Here is a 24,545-nt window from a genome sequence, read left to right on the forward strand (position 1 = left end):
GGTGCAGAGGCCAAAAATAAGAATATCTTGTGTGAGGAAACAAAGCCAGTTTGCCAAGTTGCAGGTGTGATGCCAGTGATATTCATTGATTTTATCCTAGTGCTTTTAGATAGTAGCATGATGAAATCTATATTTAAGGAAAATTACTTTGGGACTAGGGGCAAGAAGTAATGTGGGAAAGAAGTGATGAACCCACTCATTTATTTATAGATGAGGAAATCAAGACCCTGAAAAGTTAAATGATTTGCCCATCTGTGATCATGTAGGTAGTAAATAGTAGCCTAGATCTTCTGACTCAAAAAATATCATTTTTTTTTCATTTTGCATTTTGTAGTACAGTTATTTGTGTCTTTTCCCATTTGCTAGATTTTAAGTTTCTTGAGGTCAAGGAGGGTCTTTCTCTTTTAAAATTTTCTTCACTTATATAAGCAAAAGTACCTTCAAAACTTAAGCATTTCTTCTAGATGACTCCTATGAAAAATAATTTATTTTGCATTTTTAGCTTATTAAATAAAACGTGAATATATGCCTAATTAAAACTCATATACCTTATATTTCCAGTTGCTTTTGGTGTTCATCATAAACATTTTAGAAATTGAGGTCTCCGATATATAATATCACTTTGCTAAATAACTCCCATTTTTGTACTTTTTTAGAGGCTTGACAGTAATGTTTGAAATAATGAAAACATATGGCCACACTTATGAAAAACATTGGTGGCAGGATTTATTTAGAATTGTCTTCAGAATCTTTGACAATATGAAACTACCAGAACAACAAACTGAGGTAAGAGAACAACAGAATTTTCATGAGGACTACAGTTAAGAAGCAGTTCTTTATTCTTCTGCAAACAAATTTCCATATGTTGCATTAAACAGTTTGACATGAAAATAAGCCTCAGGTAATCTTCTTACATGCAAGATAGTGTTAGAATGTCATCATAAACCAGAATGTTATTTGTGGGATAGAACTCTATGAATTAATTGCTTTGGTTTAGTCATTATACAGCTATTGTTGATTTGCTTTTTTTTTTTTTTTAATTCAGATTTGTCACTGTATCTGTAAAAGAAGAAGAATATATTTCTCTTTAGCTTTAGGTGGTTGCTTATTCTTAAGTGAGTAAGGAACACCGACAAATTCTTTTAGTTATTATCTTTTAAATATGTTATTTCATAAGTTTTAAGGTTTTTTCGGAACCTTGTAAAGATAGTTTTATGTCTTTTTCCCTTTTTACTTATATCATTGTACTAAGGTACAAACATAAAGGCCATATTTTTGTAAAATGTAAAAATACTATTTTTCTTGCCTTTTATCAAAATACAGAAGTTGCTTCTCATTGGTTAATAGCATATTTTCTTTATCTTTTTTCAATGATCCCAAACAATCTCAACAATAAAAAGCCAGTTTTATTTCATTTAGAAGCAATATAGTTACCATTTCTTTTTATATGAGTTAGATAACTTTATATTTCACCTCTTCTCTTTTTCTTCCCTTTAACTTACCCTCCTGTTTTTTGAATAGTCAATGTGTATGTGCAGAAATGATAAAGTTAATATCCTTATAATTAGTGAAAAAAAGTAGATTGCTTAATCTGTTCTAGCCACAGAATATCGCACATTTTTATTTATAAAATAAATAGTGCTAGCATGAAAAAGTGAATTAGAATAGTTAGAAGCCTAGGGGTGGGATCCTTTGATAAGTATAGCAAAACATGTTTAAATTTTTTTTTAATTTTAGCAATTCATACTATTGGTATGAAATTCATTTGTCTTTTTATTCTTTTTACTGCCAGAAAGCTGAATGGATGACAACTACTTGCAATCATGCACTTTATGCAATCTGTGACGTATTCACCCAATATTTAGAAGTACTAAGTGATGTCCTTTTGGATGACATATTTGCACAGCTGTACTGGTGTGTGCAGCAAGGTAGATTTGCACCAGACTTTATTAATGCAGAAATGTTACTATGTTGATTTCAAATAAATAAATGATTATTTTCTTTTCTAGACAATGAACAGTTAGCACGGTCTGGTACAAACTGTTTAGAAAATGTTGTCATTCTGAATGGTGAGAAATTTACTCTAGAAATTTGGGATAAAACTTGCAGCTGCACCCTGGATATCTTCAAAACTACAATTCCACATGCGTAAGAAGACTTTGTATTAGTTTCATATATATGTGCATATTTAATTCTGAGCATTGGATTTTATTATATTTAATGATTTCTTTTTAAGGCATGTCTACACCTACATATTGAAACTACATCACAAAATGCAGCTTTTTCTAAGTGACACCTTGTATAAATTTTATATATATATCAAAACACAACATAAATTCATATTCTAGAAAATACAGTATTTATTTTTACTGGCCTATAGTATTCTATAAATTGTTATTACAAATTTCTATAAGGAATCTCTTACCCTGGAAATTTGTGATTAAATTCGGTTTGGTACTTATGTGGCAAGATTGAAATAGAAGAGGCCAAATGAACAGTCACTTTCAGTATTTCTGATTTAGAATTAGAATTTAGATTTCCTGACTCAGTGGTTTCTGGGACTTGCTATCTTTTTCCCAGAGAATTTCTATTCCACATCTTTATTTTAGTAAATTAATGTGTAAATTGTAACTTGGAGCATATTTTATTTTTGTTTTGTTTTTAAAAGAACACAAATTTTTTTTTAATGTTATATAATATTTCCCTGGAAATCCATTACTAAATTTATCCCTTAGTTACATTTTTAAAAGGTACTGGCATTTTTACAATAGACTTCTACAATTTAATAATAATTTAATAACATTTTTTCCATGGCCTTCATAATTTTATTTTATAATGTAACAAGTCTCATAAATTAAGAATGGTTCTGTAGAGCTTATGGCTCAATGAATTAGGAATTTTTCATTTGATAATGTTCTAGGAAAATAGAATTTTAACATCACTAATGATTTTAGAGGTCATTTAATTCACATATATCTATAAAGGGATAAGTACCAGACACAGAGCTATCATGACAACTTTCTCTTTGCAGTAGTTCTTACCTTGTAAAAGGAGAATTCTCATCCAAAATCTCATCAGGAAAATCACTTTTTATAAAATAGTTTTTTTAATGTAGTGGAAATAATGCTGAATTTGGTTCACAGGACCTGCGTTTGGATCTAGACTCTCTTACTTAGTACTTGTATGACATTGGGTCAACCACTAAGCTTGTATATAATTAGGTCCCTCATCTGTAAAATGAGTGGGTTAGACTAGATAATTGACATCTAAGTTCCCTTTTATCTTTAAATCTTTGATCTTACCCCAGATAATTTAATTAGTCCTATCTTTTAAAATAGCAGTTTATAACTTTTGTAACCCTCTTCAAACAACAAAACAAAGCAACTTCCATTGATTGTTTTTGTTATTGGTTACTGATATTATTTCAGATTCATTTTGTAAATTTGTGGTTTAAGGAGGCAAAAAAAGCACAATTAACTTTTGGACAAAAGTCACAACATTTTAAGAGCACCCTTTTCTTTAATAATTTCACTTATGGTGATTTGAGGAGTACTTTTAAGTAATTTCCTTTCAGTGATTATATAAAAAACAAGGCTTTTTACTTGGCAAATTTCTCCCACATCTTCTTTCTAAGGTAATTTTTTAAAATCTAAAATAATATTCATCAATTATTTTTAGTTTTATTATATTAGAGAAGTACTAGTAAAATGATAGTTTCTTAAATTGACTTGTATGATTATAATGTTTTTATGTAAAATACATGCATCTTTGCAAAAAGAAACAATTTTTAAAAGCATATATTAAGTACAATACATGAATATTGAAAATGGATCCCTCCTTATGGCATTTGGGTATAATAGAAAATAAGTTCTAGTTGCAATTCTACCTTTGGACAAGTCACTTAATTTTTCTAGGCTCTAGTTTTCTGATCTATGAAACAGTATTATATGTTACTTAAAGCCCTTTCCACTTAGTGTAATTTTGTGACTTCTGTCCATTATTTCCAGTACAGTAGAAAGATCAATGTCAAAAATATTCTATACATATACTGCTATACAAGGTGATTGTTTATATATTCATTGTGTTGAATCTAGCACAAAATTCAACTTTTTTTGTTGGTCATTCTTTTTTTTTTTTTTTAATAGCTTTTTATTTACAAGTTATATGTATGGGTAATTTTACAGCATTGACAATTGCCAAATCTTTTGTTCCAATTTTTCTCCTCCTTTCCCCCACCCCCTCCCCTAGATGGCAGGATGACCAGTAAATATTAAATATATTAATGTATAAATCAGTTACACAATAAGTATACATGACCAAACCGCTATTTTGCTGTACAAAAAGAATCGGACTCTGAAGTATTGTACAATTAGCCTGTGAAGGAAATCCAAAATGCAGGCAGGCAAAAATAGAGGGATTAGGAATTCTATGTAGTGGTTCATAGTCATCTCCCAGAGTTCTTTCACTGGGTGTAGTTGATTCAGTTCATTACTGTTCCAGTGGAACTGATTTGGTTCATCTCATTGCTGAAGATGGCCAGGTCCATCAGAATTGATCATCATATAGTATTGTTGTTGAAGTACGTAGTGATCTCCTGGCCCTGCTCGTTTCATTCATCATCAGTTCGTGTAAGTCTCTCCAGGCCTTTCTGAAATCATCCTGTTGATCATGTTGGTCATTCTTTGGAAGTTTTATGACAAAAACTAGCCATGGTATTAAGTACTGGAATTGGAATAGCCGGCGATTACTTTTCATATATATGTATATATATTTGAAAATAACTTATATGAGAAAAATCAACCCTGATAATAGGTTGTGATACGTATGACTTAACTTTTTTTTCCTTATAGTAATTTACTTTAAATTTATTTTCTCCATTTTAAGGTGTTCAACTTTACCAAAAGTGATGTATTACTTATAATATTATTATTTATGTATATTCCTATTATTCCTGGTAGAGCTGAGACATTAAGCTTAAGTAAAGCTTCTTTTTTATACTTTACACCAGAGCTTCTTAAACTTTTTCCACTTGCAGCCTCTTTTCACCCAAGAAATTTTATGTGATCCTGGGCATATAAGTATATAAAATGAATATACAAATCAAACATTTACTGCTAACAAATCATAATTTTGTGACCCCCACATTCAGTTATGAAATCCCATATGGGGTTGTGACTCCACAGTTTAAGAAGTTGGGCTTTATAGAAGCTGGAAAATGAATGAGTGCCCATCAATTGGAGAATGGTTGAGTAAATCGTGGTATATGAATGTTATGGAACATTATTGTTCTGTAAGGAGTGACCAGCAGGATGAATACAGAGAGGACTGGCAAGACTTACATGAACTGATGCTAAGTGAAATGAGCAGAACCAGGAGATCATTATATACCTCAACAATGATACTGTTTGAGGATGTATTCTGATGGAAGTGGATCTCTTCGATAAAGAGAGCTAATTCAGTTTCAATTGACCAAGGATGGACAGAAGCAGCTACACCCAAAGAAGCAACACTAAGAAATGAATATAAACTACTTGCATTTTTGTTTTTCTTCCCAGGTTATTTTTACCTTCTGAATCCAATTCTCCCTGTGCAATAAGAAAACTGTTCGGTTCTGCACACATATATTGTATCTAGGATATACTGTAACCTATTTAACATGTAAAGGACTGCTTGCCATCTGGGGGAGAGGGGGGAGGGAGGGAAGGGAAAAATCGGAACAGAAGTGAGTGCAAGGGATAATGCTGTAAAAAATTACCCTGGCATGGGTTCTGTCAATAAAAAGTTATTTAAAAAAAAAAAATGCTAGAAAAGGAACAAATTAAAAATCCCCAGTCATATACTAAACTTGAAATTCTAAAAATAAAAGGAGAGATCAATTAAAAAAAAAAAAAAGAAGTTGGGCTTTAGAAAACATGAGGAGTATTAAACAGGGGGCTTTTCCCACTAAGTTTTCTGATAAAGTATATGTGAAATAATAACTCCAAACTCTTTTTTAAAACTCTTGTTTCTGGGAAGATATCAACCCAGAAACAAGAGTTTGAAAAAGAGTTATATCTTATTTATTTTAACATTTATTTAAAAAAAAAAAATTGAGTACCCAGTTCTCAGCCCTTCTCCCCACTCATTAAGAAGACAAGTATTATACATATGAAGTCATGCAAAATTTTATTAGCCAAGCTGTTTTGTTTTTAAACAAGAAAAAAGTAAAGTGGAAAAACTATATTTCAGTCTGCACTCAGCATCAATTCTCTCTGGTATATATAGCATTTTTCTTTATGAGTCTTTTGGAATTATCTTGGATTATCGTACTGATTAAAATCTTTCACTAAGTCACCAAGTTCAGCTAAGTCTTTCACAGTTAATTTTCCTTATTGTAGTTAGCATATAGATTGTTTTCCTGGTTCTGCTCAATTCACATTGCATTTGCTCATGTAAGTCTTCCCACCTTTTTTATGAACCATCCCTTTTGTCATCTCTTATAACACAATAGTATTTCATCACAGTCACACAATATAACTTGTTCAAATATTTCAAATCTGATGGGCATCCCTTCAATTTCCATTTCTTTACCACCACAAAAAGAGCTTCTATAAATATTTTGTGTATGTAGATCTTTTTCTTTTTTCTTTGCTTTCTTTGAGATACAGATTCAGCAGTGTCATTTCTGGGTCAAAAGATAGATACAACTTTATAAACTGTTTATTTGAACCTTTCATTTTCTTATTTCTTTTTTTTTTCTTTTTTTGTCATTTTAGTCAATCTGATAGATTATATGGTATTTCCTCAGAGTTGTTGTAATTTCCCTTTCTCTAATTAATAGTGATTTAGAGCATTTTGTCTTGGATGATTTCGATTTCTTTTTCTGAAAACTGTCTGCTCATATACTTTGACCATTTATCAACTAGAGAATGACTCTTATTTTTATAAATTTGACTCAATTTCTTATCTGTTTGAAAAGTGAGGTCTTTATCAGAGAAATTTGTGAAAAAGAAAAAAAAAATTTTAAATCCCAGTTTCCTACTTCTAATTTTGTCTGAATTGGTTTTGTTTTGTGCAAAACCTCTTTAATTTCATACAGTCAAAATCATTCATTTTACTTCCTGTCATCCTTTTTATCAATGGTTTGGTCATAAAGTTTTCCCTTATATATAGATCTGACAGGTATATTTTTCCATACTCCCCTAATTTGCTTATGTCTAAATCATATGCTCATTTTGAACTTATCTTTGAAATATAGTGCGAAATTTGGGTCTATGCAGAGTCAGTATTTCTTGGACTTTCTTTGGTAGAACTTCTAACAGGAGACCCCTGACAAATGAAGTAAAATCATCTATTTAAATCCTTTTATTTCTGAAGTTGTGAAGGTAGACTATCCTTAAGCTGTCTGTATCACTAATGTACTTTGCTTTTGGTGACATTGTAGTCTTGGGGGAGACAGAGTAGTTTTTTTATCCAATTTAAAAAGAGTTTTGTGTTACAGAATTTCTTATGATCTCTGTTACAGATTCCTAAAAGATATATCCTGGAGTAGGTACCCTAACACATTGCAGTTCCTAGCCCTTAGAGATGACTTCATATGTTTTCAAATAGTAATGTGGTCTCAAATATTTAGAGTACTAAGAAACTTCCTCTCAGACCAGGCCTTACTGTGCAATTAATTCTGATTTTGTACTCTCAAAATTGTTTGAGTTGGTCTGGGATCTTCATTACCATTCTACCAAATCCCAGGACTTCCCTGACATGACTTGGCATTAGGCTGCCTACACAATCATGTTTTGAAGTCTTATATTGAGAATTTTTTTTCACATTATTTAATAATTTATTTGCTAAAACTATTATCATGTCTTCTTCATGACAAGGGGATTGCCTTGGGTTTTCAAAGGTAGTGTCTGTGATAGAAAAAATTTATAGCAAATGCTATATCACACTGGAAAGTCTTCAAGGATTAGCAAAGTGTATGTCTGATACATATAATCTAGTTCAGTTTAGAAGATTAATATGCTGGTTGCAGGGCAGGGCATTTTCTTTTGACCATAGCAATTCTAGAAGAACAAATTCTGGATCGAAGAAAGATTATTGTTTCTCTGGAGGTGAAATTCATTTTGAATAAATTACAGATCCTTGATGTGCAAAAGTAATACTTGTATTAGTTTAAAAGTTTATCTTTGGGGGGGAATTTTTTTTTATTCTATAAATAAGATGATGTTCAATTGATTTTTAGGGGAAAAAAAAATGTCCTGAAGAATTACCAATTAATTATTTGCTTAAAAATGCCTGGCAATAGCATGACTAGTATAGATTATCATTTTTAAAATGAAAGCCATAGGGTTTTTTTTTTTTTTTTGTCTATTTCAATGCCTATATGATTTGTCACATCCCATGGTGTATATATTTTTGGTATTTTGAAGGCTCTTGACTTGGCGACCTACTAATGGAGAAACTGCTCCAGCATCTCCATCTGCTGTGAGTGAAAAACAATTGGTAAGTTTTATTTCACAAAATACATCTGTCAGTCATGATTTTTTACTTTATCTAGTATGCCAAATCATAACTTTGTAAATTCTTATATGTAGGATGTTTCCTCCCTCAAATGCAAAACCATTTTGTGTTCTTATTCTTTTATTGCTGAGTATCAGATTACAACTTGTCACTTGTACTCATCTCCCATCTCTATTTTTCTTTATTGTTCATTCTTTTCTTTAATCAGAAGTACTAGATTTTTGTAGATAATATTCACTCTTTTCTTTTCCCATTGTGTCCATTATGGTTGGGCACCCAAAGGCCTCTTCTTCATTACTGAACATTTCTGTGATGTGAATATTGCCCGGTCAGGATAGGATCACTGCCTGCATAACTATTCTAGGAAGCTAGTTGTCAGCATTGGACAGTAGACAAAATATTAGAGTGAACCTGAATTTGAATCCAGATTCTTCTCTTTAACCTCTGTAACCTTGAACAAATCATTCTTCTCTTTAAATCTCAATTTCCTCATTTGTAAAATCAATGTAAAGAACCCTTCAAACTCTAAATCTGGTAATTCATCTAGCCAAAAAAACCCAGTTTTATACAAGAGTCAAATTCTGATTATGGTTTATGATTTATGGTTTTTAAATCTTTTATCTTAATTGAGTAAAATGTTTCTTTTGAAAATACTTTTCAAATCACAAAATCAGTCCTTAACTTATTAAGTGCTTGCTATGTACTTATTAACATTAGACCTATAGCTGCAGTAGACTTAGAGTTCAAATTGGGCCATAAATACAAGTTATGTGACACTGTGTCACTTAACTGCTCTGTACCTTGTGATGATCATAATAACAGCATCAATTTCCCAAGGTTGTTGTAGGGGAAAAGAGATAAAAGAACATTTATAAAGCCTTTGTAAGCCTAAAAGTGCTATATAAGGGCTACCTATTATTATTGTCTTAATTGTTAATTATTATCATTACAGTGCTAGGTACCATATTAAGCATTAGAAATAGGAGTACAAAAAATAAAACAACGCCTGTTTAGATTTAATTAATTAATTAATTAACCTAGTCATTTCTGATTATATGGTTCTAAAATAAGAGAAATTTAAGGGTGTGTAGAAAAGTATTAAATACTTATTTCATTTTATAATGATTGTTTCTACTTGGGTGTTCCAAAATTTAAATTTTAATTGGAAAGGTAGATTTTCAGTCATTAATGTATGTTATCTGTGTAACTGTTGAATCAGCAAGTTTCATTAACCTCCTACCATCTGTCAGGCACTGTGCTAACTTCTGGGGATTTGAATATAAAGAATCATAATTCCCATTTGTATTAGATAAATTAATTTAAATGTACCTGATTATATAGTTCTGAAGTAATAGAAAGCATTGAGCTTAGATATATTGACTTTTCACTTATAATGGTTATTTCTGTAAGAGTGTTCCAGAATTTAAATAACTTCCAAAAAGTAAAATTTTGGACTTTTTCAGTAAACTGTCAACCTAGTTGCTTAGCTAGTATCAGTCTGTAAGTATTTTCTTAAACTTCTGCATGCCATGTACTGTGCTAACTAGCTATACAAGAATGAAAAAGTCTTTGTCTTCAAGGAGTTTTGATTCAGTTGGGGATAAACCACAAGGCCACATCAAAGTTTTAGTATTCAGTTGAATCAATTATTGAATGAAGCAACCTGCCACTTTTTAAATCAAATCAGACAATTAATGGTATTGTACACAAGAGCAGACAGCCTAGTTAATCCACTTAGGAAAAAATACAAAACTTCCAGCTATTAGATGAAAGGGAATGAAATGGTGGCTATCCATTGGGATTGGCTGAAGACTCCATTTTATAAATTTTTCTTCACAAATTAATTTGTTTGATTTTTTCCCCCTCATTTGACACCTGTAAAGACTTGAGCCTGATTCTTTGTTTATATTATCATTTATAAAGTACTTTAAGGTTTGCAAAGTGCTTTAACATAATTATCTCATTTACCCTCATAATAACCCTAGAAGGTAGATGCTATTGTTATCCTCATTTTATTGATGAGTAAATTGAAGCAGACAGTCACTTATTTATAATTACACAAATAATAAAGGTCTGAGGCTGGATTTGAACTCAGGTTTTTCTGACTCAAGACCCAACACAGCATCTACCTAGTTCCCTCACATAGGCCTTTTTCTAGCATATTGAAACTATCAGAAAAGCATTCTCTGGCAGTAAAATGAGTCATTTTGCTAAATTTTCATACATCTGATGGAAACCAAAGTAAAAGCAAAAGCAAAAATAAAGAAGTATTTGTACCAAAAGAGAAAATGAATTGGAAGTTTGTTGGAAGAATTTGAAGAAGAATTTCTCAAGAACTAATTAAATTTGATTGAATCTAGGTCTAGATTCTATATACTACAATATATTCAAATAGAAGATAATCTAAAAATTGTGCAAATTTGACTTTGGAACTTTTTTAAAACAGTAGCTTCACTTTTGTGAGTACTTTGTTTTATTACTTTATGATATTCAAAGTAACACCTATTCCCTGAGCACAAAACAAATAATGGCTAAAGGCAGGACAAACAAATTGTGAATTGGGTAATGAGAAAATATACTAGAGATATGAATATTTTTCTTTAAGTAGTCAGATTGGCATGTTTTGTTTTTTAAGTTGCTTTCTTATCAGACATAGAAGTTACCCCTGTGTTTATCCTAAACTAGGATCAATGTAGGGGTTGAACCACCCACCAGAGGGATTAATAAATGTCTGTGTGTTAGAAAACCATAAAAACAGTAAAATTGTAATGCCGGAGAAACTGAGGTGAGATAGAGGTTAGAGAGTTATAATAATTTAATTTATTGGAGAGTAAGTCAGTTGACTGGATCGGATTCTCATCTCCAGGTATTCAGTCCTGAATGTGGGCTAGAGAGATTCTTTATAGGGAGACAGAAACAATGACATAATGGGGAGCAGATGGGGATGACATAATGAGGAGGCACCAGAGATGGGAAGATTATCTGATATTCTGATGGGGAAAGGTATCTGATATCCTAATAGATTGGGATGGGGAGCAGCATCTGATATTCTAAAATATAAGATCTTTTATCCTTATCAATTATTCTGATGATCAAGAGGGAAGGGTGGTATGATAGCCTGAGGTTTGGGGCAGAATAACTGAGGTAGGGCAGTTCAAGGAGATTGTGGCATTACTTCTAAACTATAGAACTGATGTGCCTCTTAGTAAAAATAATCTTGTCTGTGAGAATTATTTCAATGCTCTTAAATGTACGTTCTATTTTATTTAGGATACAATATCTCAGAAATCGGTGGATATACATGATTCTCTTCAACCAAGATCTATAGACAACAGATATCCTACACAGTCCCCTGGGGGATCTGTTGTGAATGAGGAAATCAACAAAACAAAGCTCTCAGCAAGTAAGTTACAGTGTCATCTTCCCACATGTAAAAATTGCTAAATAATATGGCTTAAGAAAGTAAAATTTTTCTTAATAGAATAAAATTTTGTTCTTTTTTTTATAGCAGTTATAATCTATACACTGCATGACATGACATTTTATTATTTGTTTTACTGTTCATTCAAATTAGCAAATTTCTATTGAATTATTAGAGGTAACACAGCAGACTAGAGGGCGCTCTGAATCTGGATTTAGGAAGTCCTGAGGTCAAATCCCATACTCATTTACTATGTGACCCTGAAAAAGTCAGTCAACTACTTGATGCCTCAGTTCCCTCATCTGTAAAATTAAGGAGTTGGACTAAGTGACCCCTAAAATTCCATCCAACCCTAAGATTACGATCTTGTAAATTTCTAGAATATGCAGTGTTGTGCATGGCAGCATGTAAAGCAAGGACTTCATAAAATGTTTCATTTATAATTTGGCCCTCAGAACTAAACACAATTTTCTACATATCATATGAATAGAACTTAATATATTCAGGATTATTACTCAGGAAATTATTGACACAGAAAAGGATTGAATAGTTCAATATGTGTGATCTAATATGAATGTATTTAAACCTGTATTTGAAAGACAACATGACTGAGTTGGGCAGAGGAGAGTATTTGAAATTCGAAAACCTGAACCTTAGCTTTTCCACTTAATACCTGTGTGATCATTGACAGTTCATTTAAGTTCTTGGCTGTTGAGGAAAAAAGAGTCTGATCTTTCCCTGTTCACCTTTCTTTCCCTTCCAAGCCCTGTACTTTTCTGTTTTGTGAATATCTGGGAATTTTTTTTCCCCTTCATATTTCTTTGATGGTGGGAAAAGATCAGTCTCAAGTAAAAGTTGGCAAATGCCTAGGGAGTTATGATAAACTTAAAGAATTAGGTGCTTCAAGCATAGATGATAATCCAAGCTGAATGGATACCTTTCTCCATTGACATTTATAGTTCAAACATATATTTCTCTATTCCCCATGAAAGGGATAAGAAATCTACTCTTAGGTGCTTTTGTCCTGCTCTGTTTATGAGTGATAGATAGCAGACAGCAAGAGCATTTTTGGCCCTTTCTCAGAAGCTCCCATAGAAGCTGATTTAAAGGTATGCTTAGTGCCCTTTTCCCTAAATGATTTGTGTTGTTCCTGGCATAAAATTTATAATTAGAATTGTGAGTAATTCCTATCATATATTTATTGAAAATAAAGTTTGAAAAATCTCTGATATGGAACATATCAATATTGCCCCTTTTTTGGGAGGAGGTAGTATGACTTTTTGTTACTAAGAACTGGAATTTTATAATGTTCTATAATACAATGCTTTTTAAAAGAGCTGTGATTTTATTATGTAAGTAAATCCTCCACCAGCATAAGTGGTGCATATTTTAGTAGATAATTGTATAAGTTGTTTAGTGCAAAAAAAAGTCATCACTTACTTGGAAGCTCTTTTTTATGATGAATACTCTTGGTTTTAACTAAGCTAGTCCTCATGCAAGATTTTGCACTATTAACATAGCTTTTGAAAGCCCAAGAATACCTCATACCTATAATGAGACAACTATGTAAGATTTTAGAGGAGAGTAGTTTTTTTTTTTTTTTAAATACAAATAAGGGAATTCATATAATATTCTATTCAAGATTTTAGTTATTTGATCATTGACTTGATCAGTCATGTTTTCAGTTGGACTGTCTCCTGTTACAAACTTTTTAAAATGACAATGTTTGTTCTTGGTCTACTTAACTAATCATTCAATCTCTTTAAGTCCCACTTTAACAAATAACATGCAGTTTTTTATGTATTAGTTAGCACCATAGTTTCTTCATTATTCCATGGCTACATTTTTCTCATGTCATAGAAAAAATTTTTCTTGTGTTTTTACACTCTGGAAGACTTTGAAAAGTAGCTGAAAGTAATTGTTTTTGCATGGGTCATGGGTTTTCCTTTATAGAATTTCCAGAACAGAAATTGTTTGCTGCCCTATTGATTAAATGTGTTGTACAGCTTGAACTCATCCAAACTATAGACAACATCGTATTTTTCCCAGCAACTAGTAAAAAAGAAGATGCAGAAAATCTTGCAGCAGCACAGGTAACTGGAAGTATGAAAGCTTTCATCTTTACCTAATATTTGGAAGAGTTATCTACAGACATGTTGTTATAAGTACATTTTGTTAATCAACAAGCATTTTATTAAGCACTTAACAATAAGTGCTGAAGATACAAAGAAAAGCCAAAAAAGCCACAGTCATCAAGGAGCTCACATTCTAATGGGGGAGAGAGCATGCAAATAACTGTAATACAAAATATATACAGAATAAATTGGGGGGTAATCTCGGAAAGAAGGAAATGGAGCTGGGAAAGATCTCTTGCAGAAAACTTGGATTTGAAGTTTAGAAGGTATTTTAGGAAATTATGATTTTTTAAAAGAAATTTATAATTTATGTTTTTAAGAAATTATGATTAATTGTACAAACCAATATCACTTTTGAAATTGGAACTTCCCCATCACCAACCACCTTTTGGATGTTTTAAATTGGGTGTACTATAAAACTTCCAAAACTGAATTCATTACCTTTTACCTAGTTCCTCCTTCCCCCTTCTCTCCTCCTTCCCTTATTTTGTACCACTGGAATGATCCCAATTACCTGGGCTTACAATCCAGTGTCATTCTCAACTCCTCACTTGTGCTTACTTCATATATGTAGTCTGTTGTCATTTCTGCCTTCACACATCTCTCTTGTAGGTCCCTTTCTCTTTACTCCCACATCCAGTACCCTGATACAGTTCTTTATCATCTTTCAGCCTGTGGACATCAGAGAGGTAATGCCATAAGCATTACTAGCAAGCAAAACTAGATTTAAGTGAGAGAGGACCAGTCTCATTTTCTCCACCAAACCTCAAGATCCAGTGACAATACAGATTTGGATGACTGAGGATGGCCTTTGATGCATGAAAGTCCATTTTACCTCAACAATAAATATAAAATGTTCTATTTTGCATTTAAAACCCTTCATAGCTTTGGATTTTCCTGCCTTTACAGTCTTCTTTATGACTCCCTTCTGTAGTCTATGATGCACCTTAGACTGACCTATCTGTATTCTTTGCACAGGAAATTCTATATTCAGACTTGGTGCCTTTTCACTGATTATCCTTCAATGCCTGGATTCTTTTTTACCCTGATTCTTTGTTTCTCTGACTTCCTGGTAGACCTAGACTTAAACAAAGACATACACACACACACACACACACACACACACACACACACACACGTGTACATCCATGTGCTACTGCATTTGCTCTGAGATTATCTCTTGCACTGTTATATCTTGTTTGTACTTTATATATATGTGTGTGTCGTTTGTATTTTTGCTCTTCTTTGTATCTGTAGTACTTAATAGCTATCTAATATGTAAGAAATGCTTATTAATAAATGCTTGTTGACTGACTGAGAAGTATATATATCTATGACTTCAGTTAGATTTTTAAGAAACTAAAATCTCTGCTGTGATTAATTTCTTTTAAGTTGATTACTCCTTTTCTTAGTAGTAACCAAAGAACCTACTAATTTCAAATTCTTACCAAATATATTTTATAGGTTAAAACATATGATGTAATTGTGTAAAATAATTGCTTCTCCTTTACCAGTGTAAATCTTTTTTATTCAGATTCCAGGATAATGTGTGTATTTTGTTTCTTGAAAGTAATAAAACAAAGCTATAAAAATGGCATGCATTTTTAACTGCTAAAATCATTGGTAAAAATTTTCTGTACATTGGAAGAAGATATTAAAAACAGTATAAAATAGTAAAAACATGAAGAATGAGTTCAAATCTTACTAATGAATTTTTTTGTTTTGTTATTGTTTTGGTCTTTGAAAGAGAGATGCAGTGGACTTTGATGTTAGAGTTGATACTCAAGACCAAGGAATGTACCGCTTTTTAACTTCACAACAACTTTTTAAGTTACTGGACTGTTTGTTAGAATCCCATAGATTTGCCAAGGCATTTAATTCAAACAATGAACAGAGGACTGCTCTTTGGAAAGCAGGTAGGTTCTTGAAAGTTTCTCACAATGATTTTGAAAGACTATGTCATTATTTCTTATACTTGCTTCCATATTGATATTAATATTAGTATTAGTTGGGGTCCAGAAAAAGGAATGATTGCCTTTTTTTTCTTTTGATCCCTTAATACATGTATTTAAACATATTTGCCAGCATATTTAAACATTAAACATATTAATGTGCTATATTGCTGTCACTGCTTTGTTACATTTTCATTTGATGAAAAATCCCTTTTAAAAGCAACTTTTATATTAATGAATTCAACTGACAGGTATACTTTTCATTTTCTTCTTACCTGTTCATGCTTAGAGTACTAGGTTTTGAGACAGAGACTCTGGGTTTAGATTCTTTGCCATTTACTATATGACCCTTTTGGACAAATCACTTAAATCTTTCTGAGTTTCACATTCTCCTTCTGTAAAATGAAGGAATTGGACTTTGAAGTGCCTTTGGACTCTAAACTAGTTATCCTGCAATCGACTTGTATGCATTAAATATCCTGTTATGGGAAGATAACTATATGATAGACTTGGAAACATCTACTTCCAGCTCCTTAAAGATAGGATTATATTGTTATTTTGTCCTATGGCCTTGTCACATTCTATGATGATACAGTTATTTCCAAAATTATTTTCCAAATAGAAATTTTACCTCTTTTTTTAAACTAATATCATTCTATGAAAGCTTATCTTTTTTGAGAGAGATAAGAAATTCCTTTTTTAGATTTCTTTAAAAATACCAAATTTTGGTTTCCCTCAGCTTTATCTTCCTATTCATCCCTCAGATGCTTATCAAATGCACAGATAACCCAATTGGATCACAAGAGAATCTGCTGTTAGACAGTAATTTTATATATAATATACACATCACGTGAATGTGTGTATATGTGTGTGTGTGTGTATTATACAAGAGGCTAAGTCTTCTATATGCAAGGCATGAATTTGGCACTGAAGATACTAATACAAAGAGGATGAAGCGATATCTAGGCTAAAGAAGCTTGTATTCTTTTGGAGAAGACAATATAAACACATATGTACCATAGCCATATTCACATGCAAGTGTATACAGAATAAATACAAAATAACCATAAAATTAATCAGGTTACTATTGAATAGTTGAGAGAATCAGGAAAGGCTTCATACAGAAGATAGAAAAGAGTGGTTTCCAAGAGCCAAAAATGAGTTCTTTTTCATAAATGTTGAATTTGAGAGCACTTTGAAATATCTCATAGACTGGTGGTGATATAGGACAAGAATATGGGGAGAGATTGACATAGAACTGAATCGTTTGCATAGACATTTAAGCCCACAGAAGCTGACAGTACAGTCAGTGACAAAGTGGCTAAGGGAGAAAGAAAAGAGATTTTGACAAAAAGCCATGAACATCAACATACATATATGTATGATGAACAAACAAAGGTAATTAAAAAAGAAGCAGTTAGACTGTTTGGAGGAGAATCAGGAGAGATTAGTGTTCACTAAAATTTGAGAGAAAAGAAATATCCAGAAGAGAGAGTAATGTTAAATGAGGCAGATCAAAGAGGATGAGAACTGAGAAATTCTATCAGATTTGCAAATCAAAAGATCTTTGGTAATATTGGAGACAAAAGTTTCCTTTTCATCAAAAAAAAAAAAAAAAGGTTAAGAAGTAAATAAAGAGAGCAGTGAAAGCAGTACATATAGTCTAATTTTCCTAAGAATCTGAGAAATAAAGGGGAGAGATGATGAAAGCTTGATTGGGTAAGGATCTTGATAGGCTAAAATTGAGCTAGACCTAACAAGATTAAATTTAATAAAAACAAAAGTAAAATTCAAGTAAATTCAAAAAAAATGTATGAATACAGGTTGAAGGAGGATATAATATAGTAGCAGTTCCTATGGAGAATAGCAATTGAAATGGAAAAAAAAGGCTTGTCTTTCTGTTAATGTTAATGTGATCTTAGACTGCATTAATATAGACCATTTAATCTGTGAAGCATTAAATATCTTTTTAGTCTTTTCTGTGTTTATGTATTTGAAAGATTATCATCTAGAAAGAGAATTAGATTTACTCTGTAGTAGGCTGCATAGGATTTGAATACCTGAAGCTCCAAGAAGGAAGAACTTAAGGCAGATTTATAATAGAGTATAGACTACTTTACAAATAATGATTTCCTGTTCCCTAACCATGTTCAAGATGAAGTTAGATAAATTGTCATATATGTATAGGTAGATTTTTTGATTCAGGGATGTTTTGGTTTGGTTGATAGCTAATATTTTTTTGAGGCATTTTTTTTTATTATTATATAGCTTTTAATTTACAAGCTATATGCATGGGTAATTTTTCAGCATTGATAGTTGCAAAACCTTTTGTTCCAACTTTTCCCCTCCTTCCCCCCACCTCTTCCCCAAGATGGCAGGTTGACCAATGCACATTAAATATGTAAAAGTATAAGTCAAATACAATATATGTATACATGTCCATACAGTTAATTTGCTATACAAAAAGAATCAGACTTTGAAATAGTGTACATTTAGCCTGTAAAGGAAATCAAAAATGCAGACAGGCAAAAATAGAGGGATTGGGAATTCTATGTAATGATTCATAGTCATCTCCCAGAGTTCTTTCCCTGGATGTAGCTGGTTCAGTTCATTACTGCTCTATCGGAACTGATTTGGTTCATCTCATTGTTGAAGATGGCCGGGTCCATCAGAATTGATCATCATATTGTATTGTTTTTGAAATATATAATGATCTCCTGGTCCTGCTCATTTCACTCAGCATCAGTTCATGTAAGTCATTCCAGGCCTTTCTGAAATCATCCTGCTGGTCATTTCTTACTGAGCAATAATAATCATTCATAATTTTCATGTAGCTCAATTTATTCAGCTATTCTCCAATTGATGGGCATCCACTCAGTTTCCAATTTCTGGCCACTATAAAAAGGGTTGCAACAAACATTCTTGCACATATAGGTCCCTTTCCTTCTTTAAAATCTCTTTGGGATATAAGCCCAATAGTAACATTGGTGGATCAAAGGGTATGCACAGTTTGATAACTTTTTGAGCATAGTTCCAAATCACTCTCCAGAATGGCTGGATGTATTCACAATTCCACCAACAATGTATCAAATGTATCAGTGTCCCAGTTTTCCTACATCCCCTCCAACATTCCATATTATCTTTCCCTGTCATTCTAGCCAGTCTGACAGGTGTGTAATGATATCTCAGAGTTGTCTTAATTTGCATTTCTCTGATTAGTAATGACTTGGAGCATTTTTTCATATGGCTAGAAATAGTTTTAATTTCTTCGTCTGAGAATTGTCTGTTCATATACTTTGACCTTTTATCAATTGGGATCTCTAATATTCTGATTCTAAGATTCTTTGATTCACATGTTATATAGATAGGGGGAGCATCTTGGCTGTCTTAAAATTTTAGTGAAGTGCCTACCTTATATTCTCTACAAGAGTTACAAAGACAATGGCAGTTCAGTCATCCATTATTTCTCAGACTTATTACTTATTTTCCCCTATCTCATGCCACTATGCCCTTAGCCTCAATTTCAAAAATATTTGCAGAATTTTTCTATTTTCATAGAAAGGAGAACAATAAACTATTTCATGTTCTACAGCCTGTTTACAAAATCAGACTATAGAAGTCATCTGCAAATACAATGATGCATAACATTGCCCACCTAATGATGTCTTTAAAATATAATTACACTCAAAAACAGACTCACACGTACATGGTTCTGATAGTCTGTGCTATTCTATTCAACTGTGTCCCTGTGGACCAATTGTCTCCATAACAATTTCTCCTAGATACATGCTGCAGAACCTATTAATATATGTAATATATAATATAAAGAGATGATTGTATTTTCTGAGATTTCGTGGAGGCACATATCAGAACTTGCTCAAGGAAAGATAAAGTAACAGAGAACTTGACCAGCTTTTGAGCCTTGGAAATGTTTGAATTCCTATCATAATGGCAGTCTTTAATTTCCTTAATTTAATTTATATGAATTCCACATTTCTCTTTTAATACTTTATTTAATACAAGTTTCCTGCATTACAAGTTCTCATGTTCATGGTCTCCTATACTTTTTTTTTGGAGGTCCACTGAATGTTTTTGGGGTCCTTACTGTTGATATATTGATATTATAAGGTACCAGAAGAGTATATGGACTGTTTTATCAGTTAATATCTCTTATCATCTCAACAACTCATCTCCTTTTCCATGTGTACAATTCTTTAATGATAATTAAGCTTCAGCCTAATTTGTACCTACTGTGCTTCTTCCCTTTGCCTTTTCTTTCTTTTTGCCTTTAGTTTTTCAGAAACTAACTATGTGCTAGCTAATTAGTCAATGAGTCAATAAATATTTATTAAGTACCTACTGTATCCCAGGCACATGCTAAGAACTGAAATGCAAAGAAAAATAAATGACAGTATCAGTTCTCAAGGAGCTCACAACTTAATGGAGAAAAACATTTGAAATAATCGGCATTAGGAAAACTCAAAAATTAAAGGGGATTAGGAGAGGCCTGTTGAAGAATTTTGACTCAGTAGAACTTGAAGGAAGATAGAGAAGCCAGGAGATTGAGATGAGGAGGAACAGCATTCCAAGTTGGGGGAATAGCCAATGAGAATGTCTTGAGATGAAGTGTCTTGCTATTGTCACTGGATTAAGAACACCATGGGGGTGGGGGAGTCTGGGGAGAGGTATGACTGTAAATATAAGAAGAGTGGGAAGCTAAGGGGATTTGGGGAAGAAGTTATAAAGGGCTTTCCAGATAGCATCCTCAGAAGAAAATTAATGATTTTTACAAATTATTAATAGAATCACTCTTTATGGTAGCAATGAACCAAAAACAAAGAAAAGCCTCAGACATATATATAATTTGACTATAATAGAATGTTACTGTGTAATAAGAAATGTAGCATATGAAGAATTCTAAGAGATATGGTAAAGTATGTACTGATGCAGGGGAGAACAAAAAGAACAGTATACATAATAACCTACAATAGTATAAATGAAAAGATTGCAAAGCCAGTTCTGAGTAACTGAAACACATGCATACTCGAGCTTATTCTTTGACAAATTTTGTAGGCATGAATATTCATATCAGCAGCATTGTACAATTTCCCAAAGGCGAGCTGAAATGCTCTATCTCTTACCTTTTGCTTCATGGTTTCCCTCGAAGTTCCAGCTAAAATCTCACTTTCATGAGGAACCATTTAATTTTAGTGTTATAGAGTACCTGTTCTCATTGGTATCCTTTTTCTCTGTTCCAGTGGCTGAGACTAGGAACTATTTGCTTTTATCTGGGAATTCTCCTTCATGTTGCCATGATATAGTGGGCAAAAACCTCAAAAAAGCCACATTGCCTAATGGTATTGATGTCCATCTCTATTTTGGTAATGTAGTGTTGACTACTGGATGAAGCCGTGTTGGAATCTACATCTGATTATTGTTTATATGAGTGACCAACAGTGGGAGAACAACCCTAAAAAAAGTCAAGAGTCCAGTCCTATTTAAATTTGGGGAAGTATACAGAATGGAGAAAGATTGATGGTTCTAGATGAAGTTCAAATAATAAGGTAGTGGCATTTGTTTTCCCCATGGTGTACAAAGGAAACTAAGAGAGAATCCACATTTACTGAGTTACTCATTAATCTCTTTAGAGTGAGGACTAAAACAGACTTTAGGCTCTGTAATATCTAAAATAGCTCATTTCATTCCAGAGTATGACAAGTGGTTTACAGAGTAGCTTGTTTGTTTACTGCTTTAGAAATTTAATGGTCTTTTAATCTTGTCATACTCTGGAATCCACTAAAGACTCCATTCAACCTTGTCCTTTTGGACATAAGACATTCAAAAATATAAGACCCCAAAACATAATAGCATAAGAATTCAATGGGAAAAACTAAAGTCACATAGATTGATACTTTGGTAGTTATTAATAAAGAGGATACCCCAGGGAGTACAAGTTTGTTTTCGTATTAGCTGAATGACATAGGTTCTGGAAGTAACAGAACTGAAGTTAATCCTTCTTCCTTTGAGGTTAAGACTGATCAAAGAATTAATTCATGCCTCCTGGCCCATATAATTTTTTGTAGAGCATGCCTTGCCCTTAAGAGATACCATACTTATATCCTCTGCTTGTTTCTACTCTCATTCATGATGAAAAGGTTTGAAAGAGCTTCTGTGGTGAATGGGAGATAAGTTAATTATAGAAGTGTAAAAGGCTTACTCAGCAACAAGGAGTGTCCAGTTAGGTTTGTTTAATATAAATATATAGTTTACCCAGTCAGGATGTGTGTCTCCACTTCTGTTCAACAACAAATATATAATAACTCAAGGCAGAAAATAGTGAGAGCAACCCCAGCTGAGACTTGGAAAACTCAGCTCAGCTAGCAGTAAGACAAAGGGGCAAGGGATGCGAGAGGGGGGTGTGGAGTTGGGCTGGGAAGTACTGAGGGACTGAAGTTCACTGTGAGCACAGATAATAAGGTTTGGTGAATAGAAGGCAAAGGAGGGGGTAGAAAGCCAATAATTGTGATCAAGTAAGGAAATTTCAGAGTTCATAAAGGTGGTGGGGTAATTCAAGATTCTTAAATTATTTTCCATTTGTGACACTTTTCTGCCCAAGAAATTTCTGCATGACCTCAGGTTTATAGGTATATATAATAGGTATATAAAATTTTATATACCTATAAAATAGGTAGACAAATCAAATATTTACTGATAAGTCATAATTTCATGACCCTCACATTAAGTTATGCAACCCCATTTTGGGTCACAACCCACAGTTTAAGAAGCTTTGGTGCAAGTTAGAAGTGATGACAAAATCCAGAGCATCTTGAGCGTGCCTGAGGTGAGTCATGGAAAATGGTAAAGTGATTTAAAAGTGTTTACAGAAATATCAGTGTTGCAGTCCTTTAATGTGATGAGGGAAAGAGTTGAGAAACAATAATTGTGAGCAGCTGAATTCATTAAGAAAGAAAGAAGAGTGTCCTAGATGTGTACAGGCTGTAGCTACCAGGATTTTGATTATATTGTAGATACAAATTATGTGAACCTCAAAGAAGATGGTGCCAGGGCAAGAACCTGAAAGTGTGGGACAAAGAGTGTTCTAACTCCTGCCATCACCATTCATGAATTGGGAAGAATGAGTGAAATTGCAGCCAGCACTGGAAAGAATAAGCAAGGAATCTGTGTCATCTGGAGGAAGTCAAGGTGCTTAAAGATGAAAGAAGAGAGAAAGGAAGAGTTAAGGTGAAATCAGGTTTTCTCTGCCTGTGGAGCAGGCATAGTTATATTATGGTTCTCTGGTGTTTACCTGTGCTAACTTGCCTGAAGTCAGTTATGTTAAGTTCATTTTATTGGTGGAACATGCTCTGGGAGATTATTGGGACCTTGCCACCAAAGGTATAGGAACAATATTATTCTATATAGGCATGGTTTTACTTTTAAGGAAGCAAGGATTCTACCCTTAAGGCTTAGGGTTCTGACAGGAGTTCTAAACTTTTTTGTGACATGGATCTCTTTTGACAGTCTAGAATAGGGGTCCTCAAACTACGGCCCTCAGGCCAGATGCAGCAGCTGAGGATGTTTATCCCCCTCACCCAGGGATATGAAGTTTTTTTATTTAAAGGCCCACAAAACAAAGTTTTTGTTTTTACTATAGTCCGGCCCTCCAACAGTCTGAGGGACAGTGAACTGGCCCCTGATTTAAAAGTTTGAGGACCCTTGAATATACAATGTTATTGAATATAATTGATTTCTTTCTCATGGAGATCTGTGGATGCCAAATTAAGAACCCTTGTGCTATATAAAAGCCTTGCTATGGAGTCAGGGCTTTGGAGTTTGTAGTAGAATTGTTATATACAGTTGCTGATTGTCATGATGAATGCAAAAGTAAAGGAGAAAGAAAAGTAGCATATTATTTTAATGTAATGAATTATGTCTTTTCAGGATATCTATTTTTATTATCTTCTAATCCCAACCCGAGAAGCATCTGGTAGAATAAACATAGCTAGAATACAAGATATTAATTTTTGCACTAAATAAAATAAACCAATGTTGGAATCTTTACAAATTGTTAAGTCATTAGAGTTGATAGAGACAATAATTATCTAATTTAGCATGGTTCAGTATCCTTGATCTGATCTTACAAGGAGATGTTTTGGGCCAGAACCTGAAACAAGGTACTAAGTAGGACTAATTGATACAATGGTTGTGTTCACACCTTTTACTCATTGGAGTTCACATGTTTTGGAGATTTCAGGGTTTAGTATGAGATATCCGAATTCACACCTCCCTTGAAGCTCTTAGGGCCAGAGAGCACTCTGGGAGAAAACCCATAATCCCATTCTCTCAGAAGAGTCATAGATAAGCCCAGTCAAGAAAGTTCAGTGGAATTAGATTGGAGAGGAGCACTGCAGACACAGAGCACTCTGGGAGATTGAGAGCCAGAAGCCCTCTCTCTGACGCAAGAGAGATTCATTCCATTTTCCACTTGGCTTGTTGGAGGCTGGAGAAAGCAGAGGCAGAAGCAAAGGACAAAGCTGC

At 33.0% G+C, this 24,545-nt stretch overlaps 1 protein-coding gene across 2 annotated transcripts in view; it reads left to right on the forward strand.

Annotated features, from left to right (window-relative positions):
* ARFGEF1 (ADP ribosylation factor guanine nucleotide exchange factor 1) overlaps window positions 1–24,545 on the forward strand; it is a 151,714-nt gene that overhangs the window by 116,530 nt on the left and 10,639 nt on the right. The window contains exons 30-36 of one of the 2 annotated variants that reach the window (XM_051970076.1): window positions 657–786; window positions 1,793–1,928; window positions 2,010–2,148; window positions 8,409–8,481; window positions 11,770–11,902; window positions 13,874–14,013; window positions 15,803–15,971. In XM_051970076.1, coding sequence (XP_051826036.1) covers window positions 657–786; window positions 1,793–1,928; window positions 2,010–2,148; window positions 8,409–8,481; window positions 11,770–11,902; window positions 13,874–14,013; window positions 15,803–15,971 — 920 coding nt within the window. Of the gene's footprint in view, window positions 1–656; window positions 787–1,792; window positions 1,929–2,009; window positions 2,149–8,408; window positions 8,482–11,769; window positions 11,903–13,873; window positions 14,014–15,802; window positions 15,972–24,545 lie in introns of those variants that run through there. The other variant, XM_051970077.1, reaches the window with a different exon arrangement.

Source organism: Antechinus flavipes, chromosome 1, assembly GCF_016432865.1.
Source record: "Antechinus flavipes isolate AdamAnt ecotype Samford, QLD, Australia chromosome 1, AdamAnt_v2, whole genome shotgun sequence".
Taxonomy (NCBI): domain Eukaryota; kingdom Metazoa; phylum Chordata; class Mammalia; order Dasyuromorphia; family Dasyuridae; genus Antechinus; species Antechinus flavipes.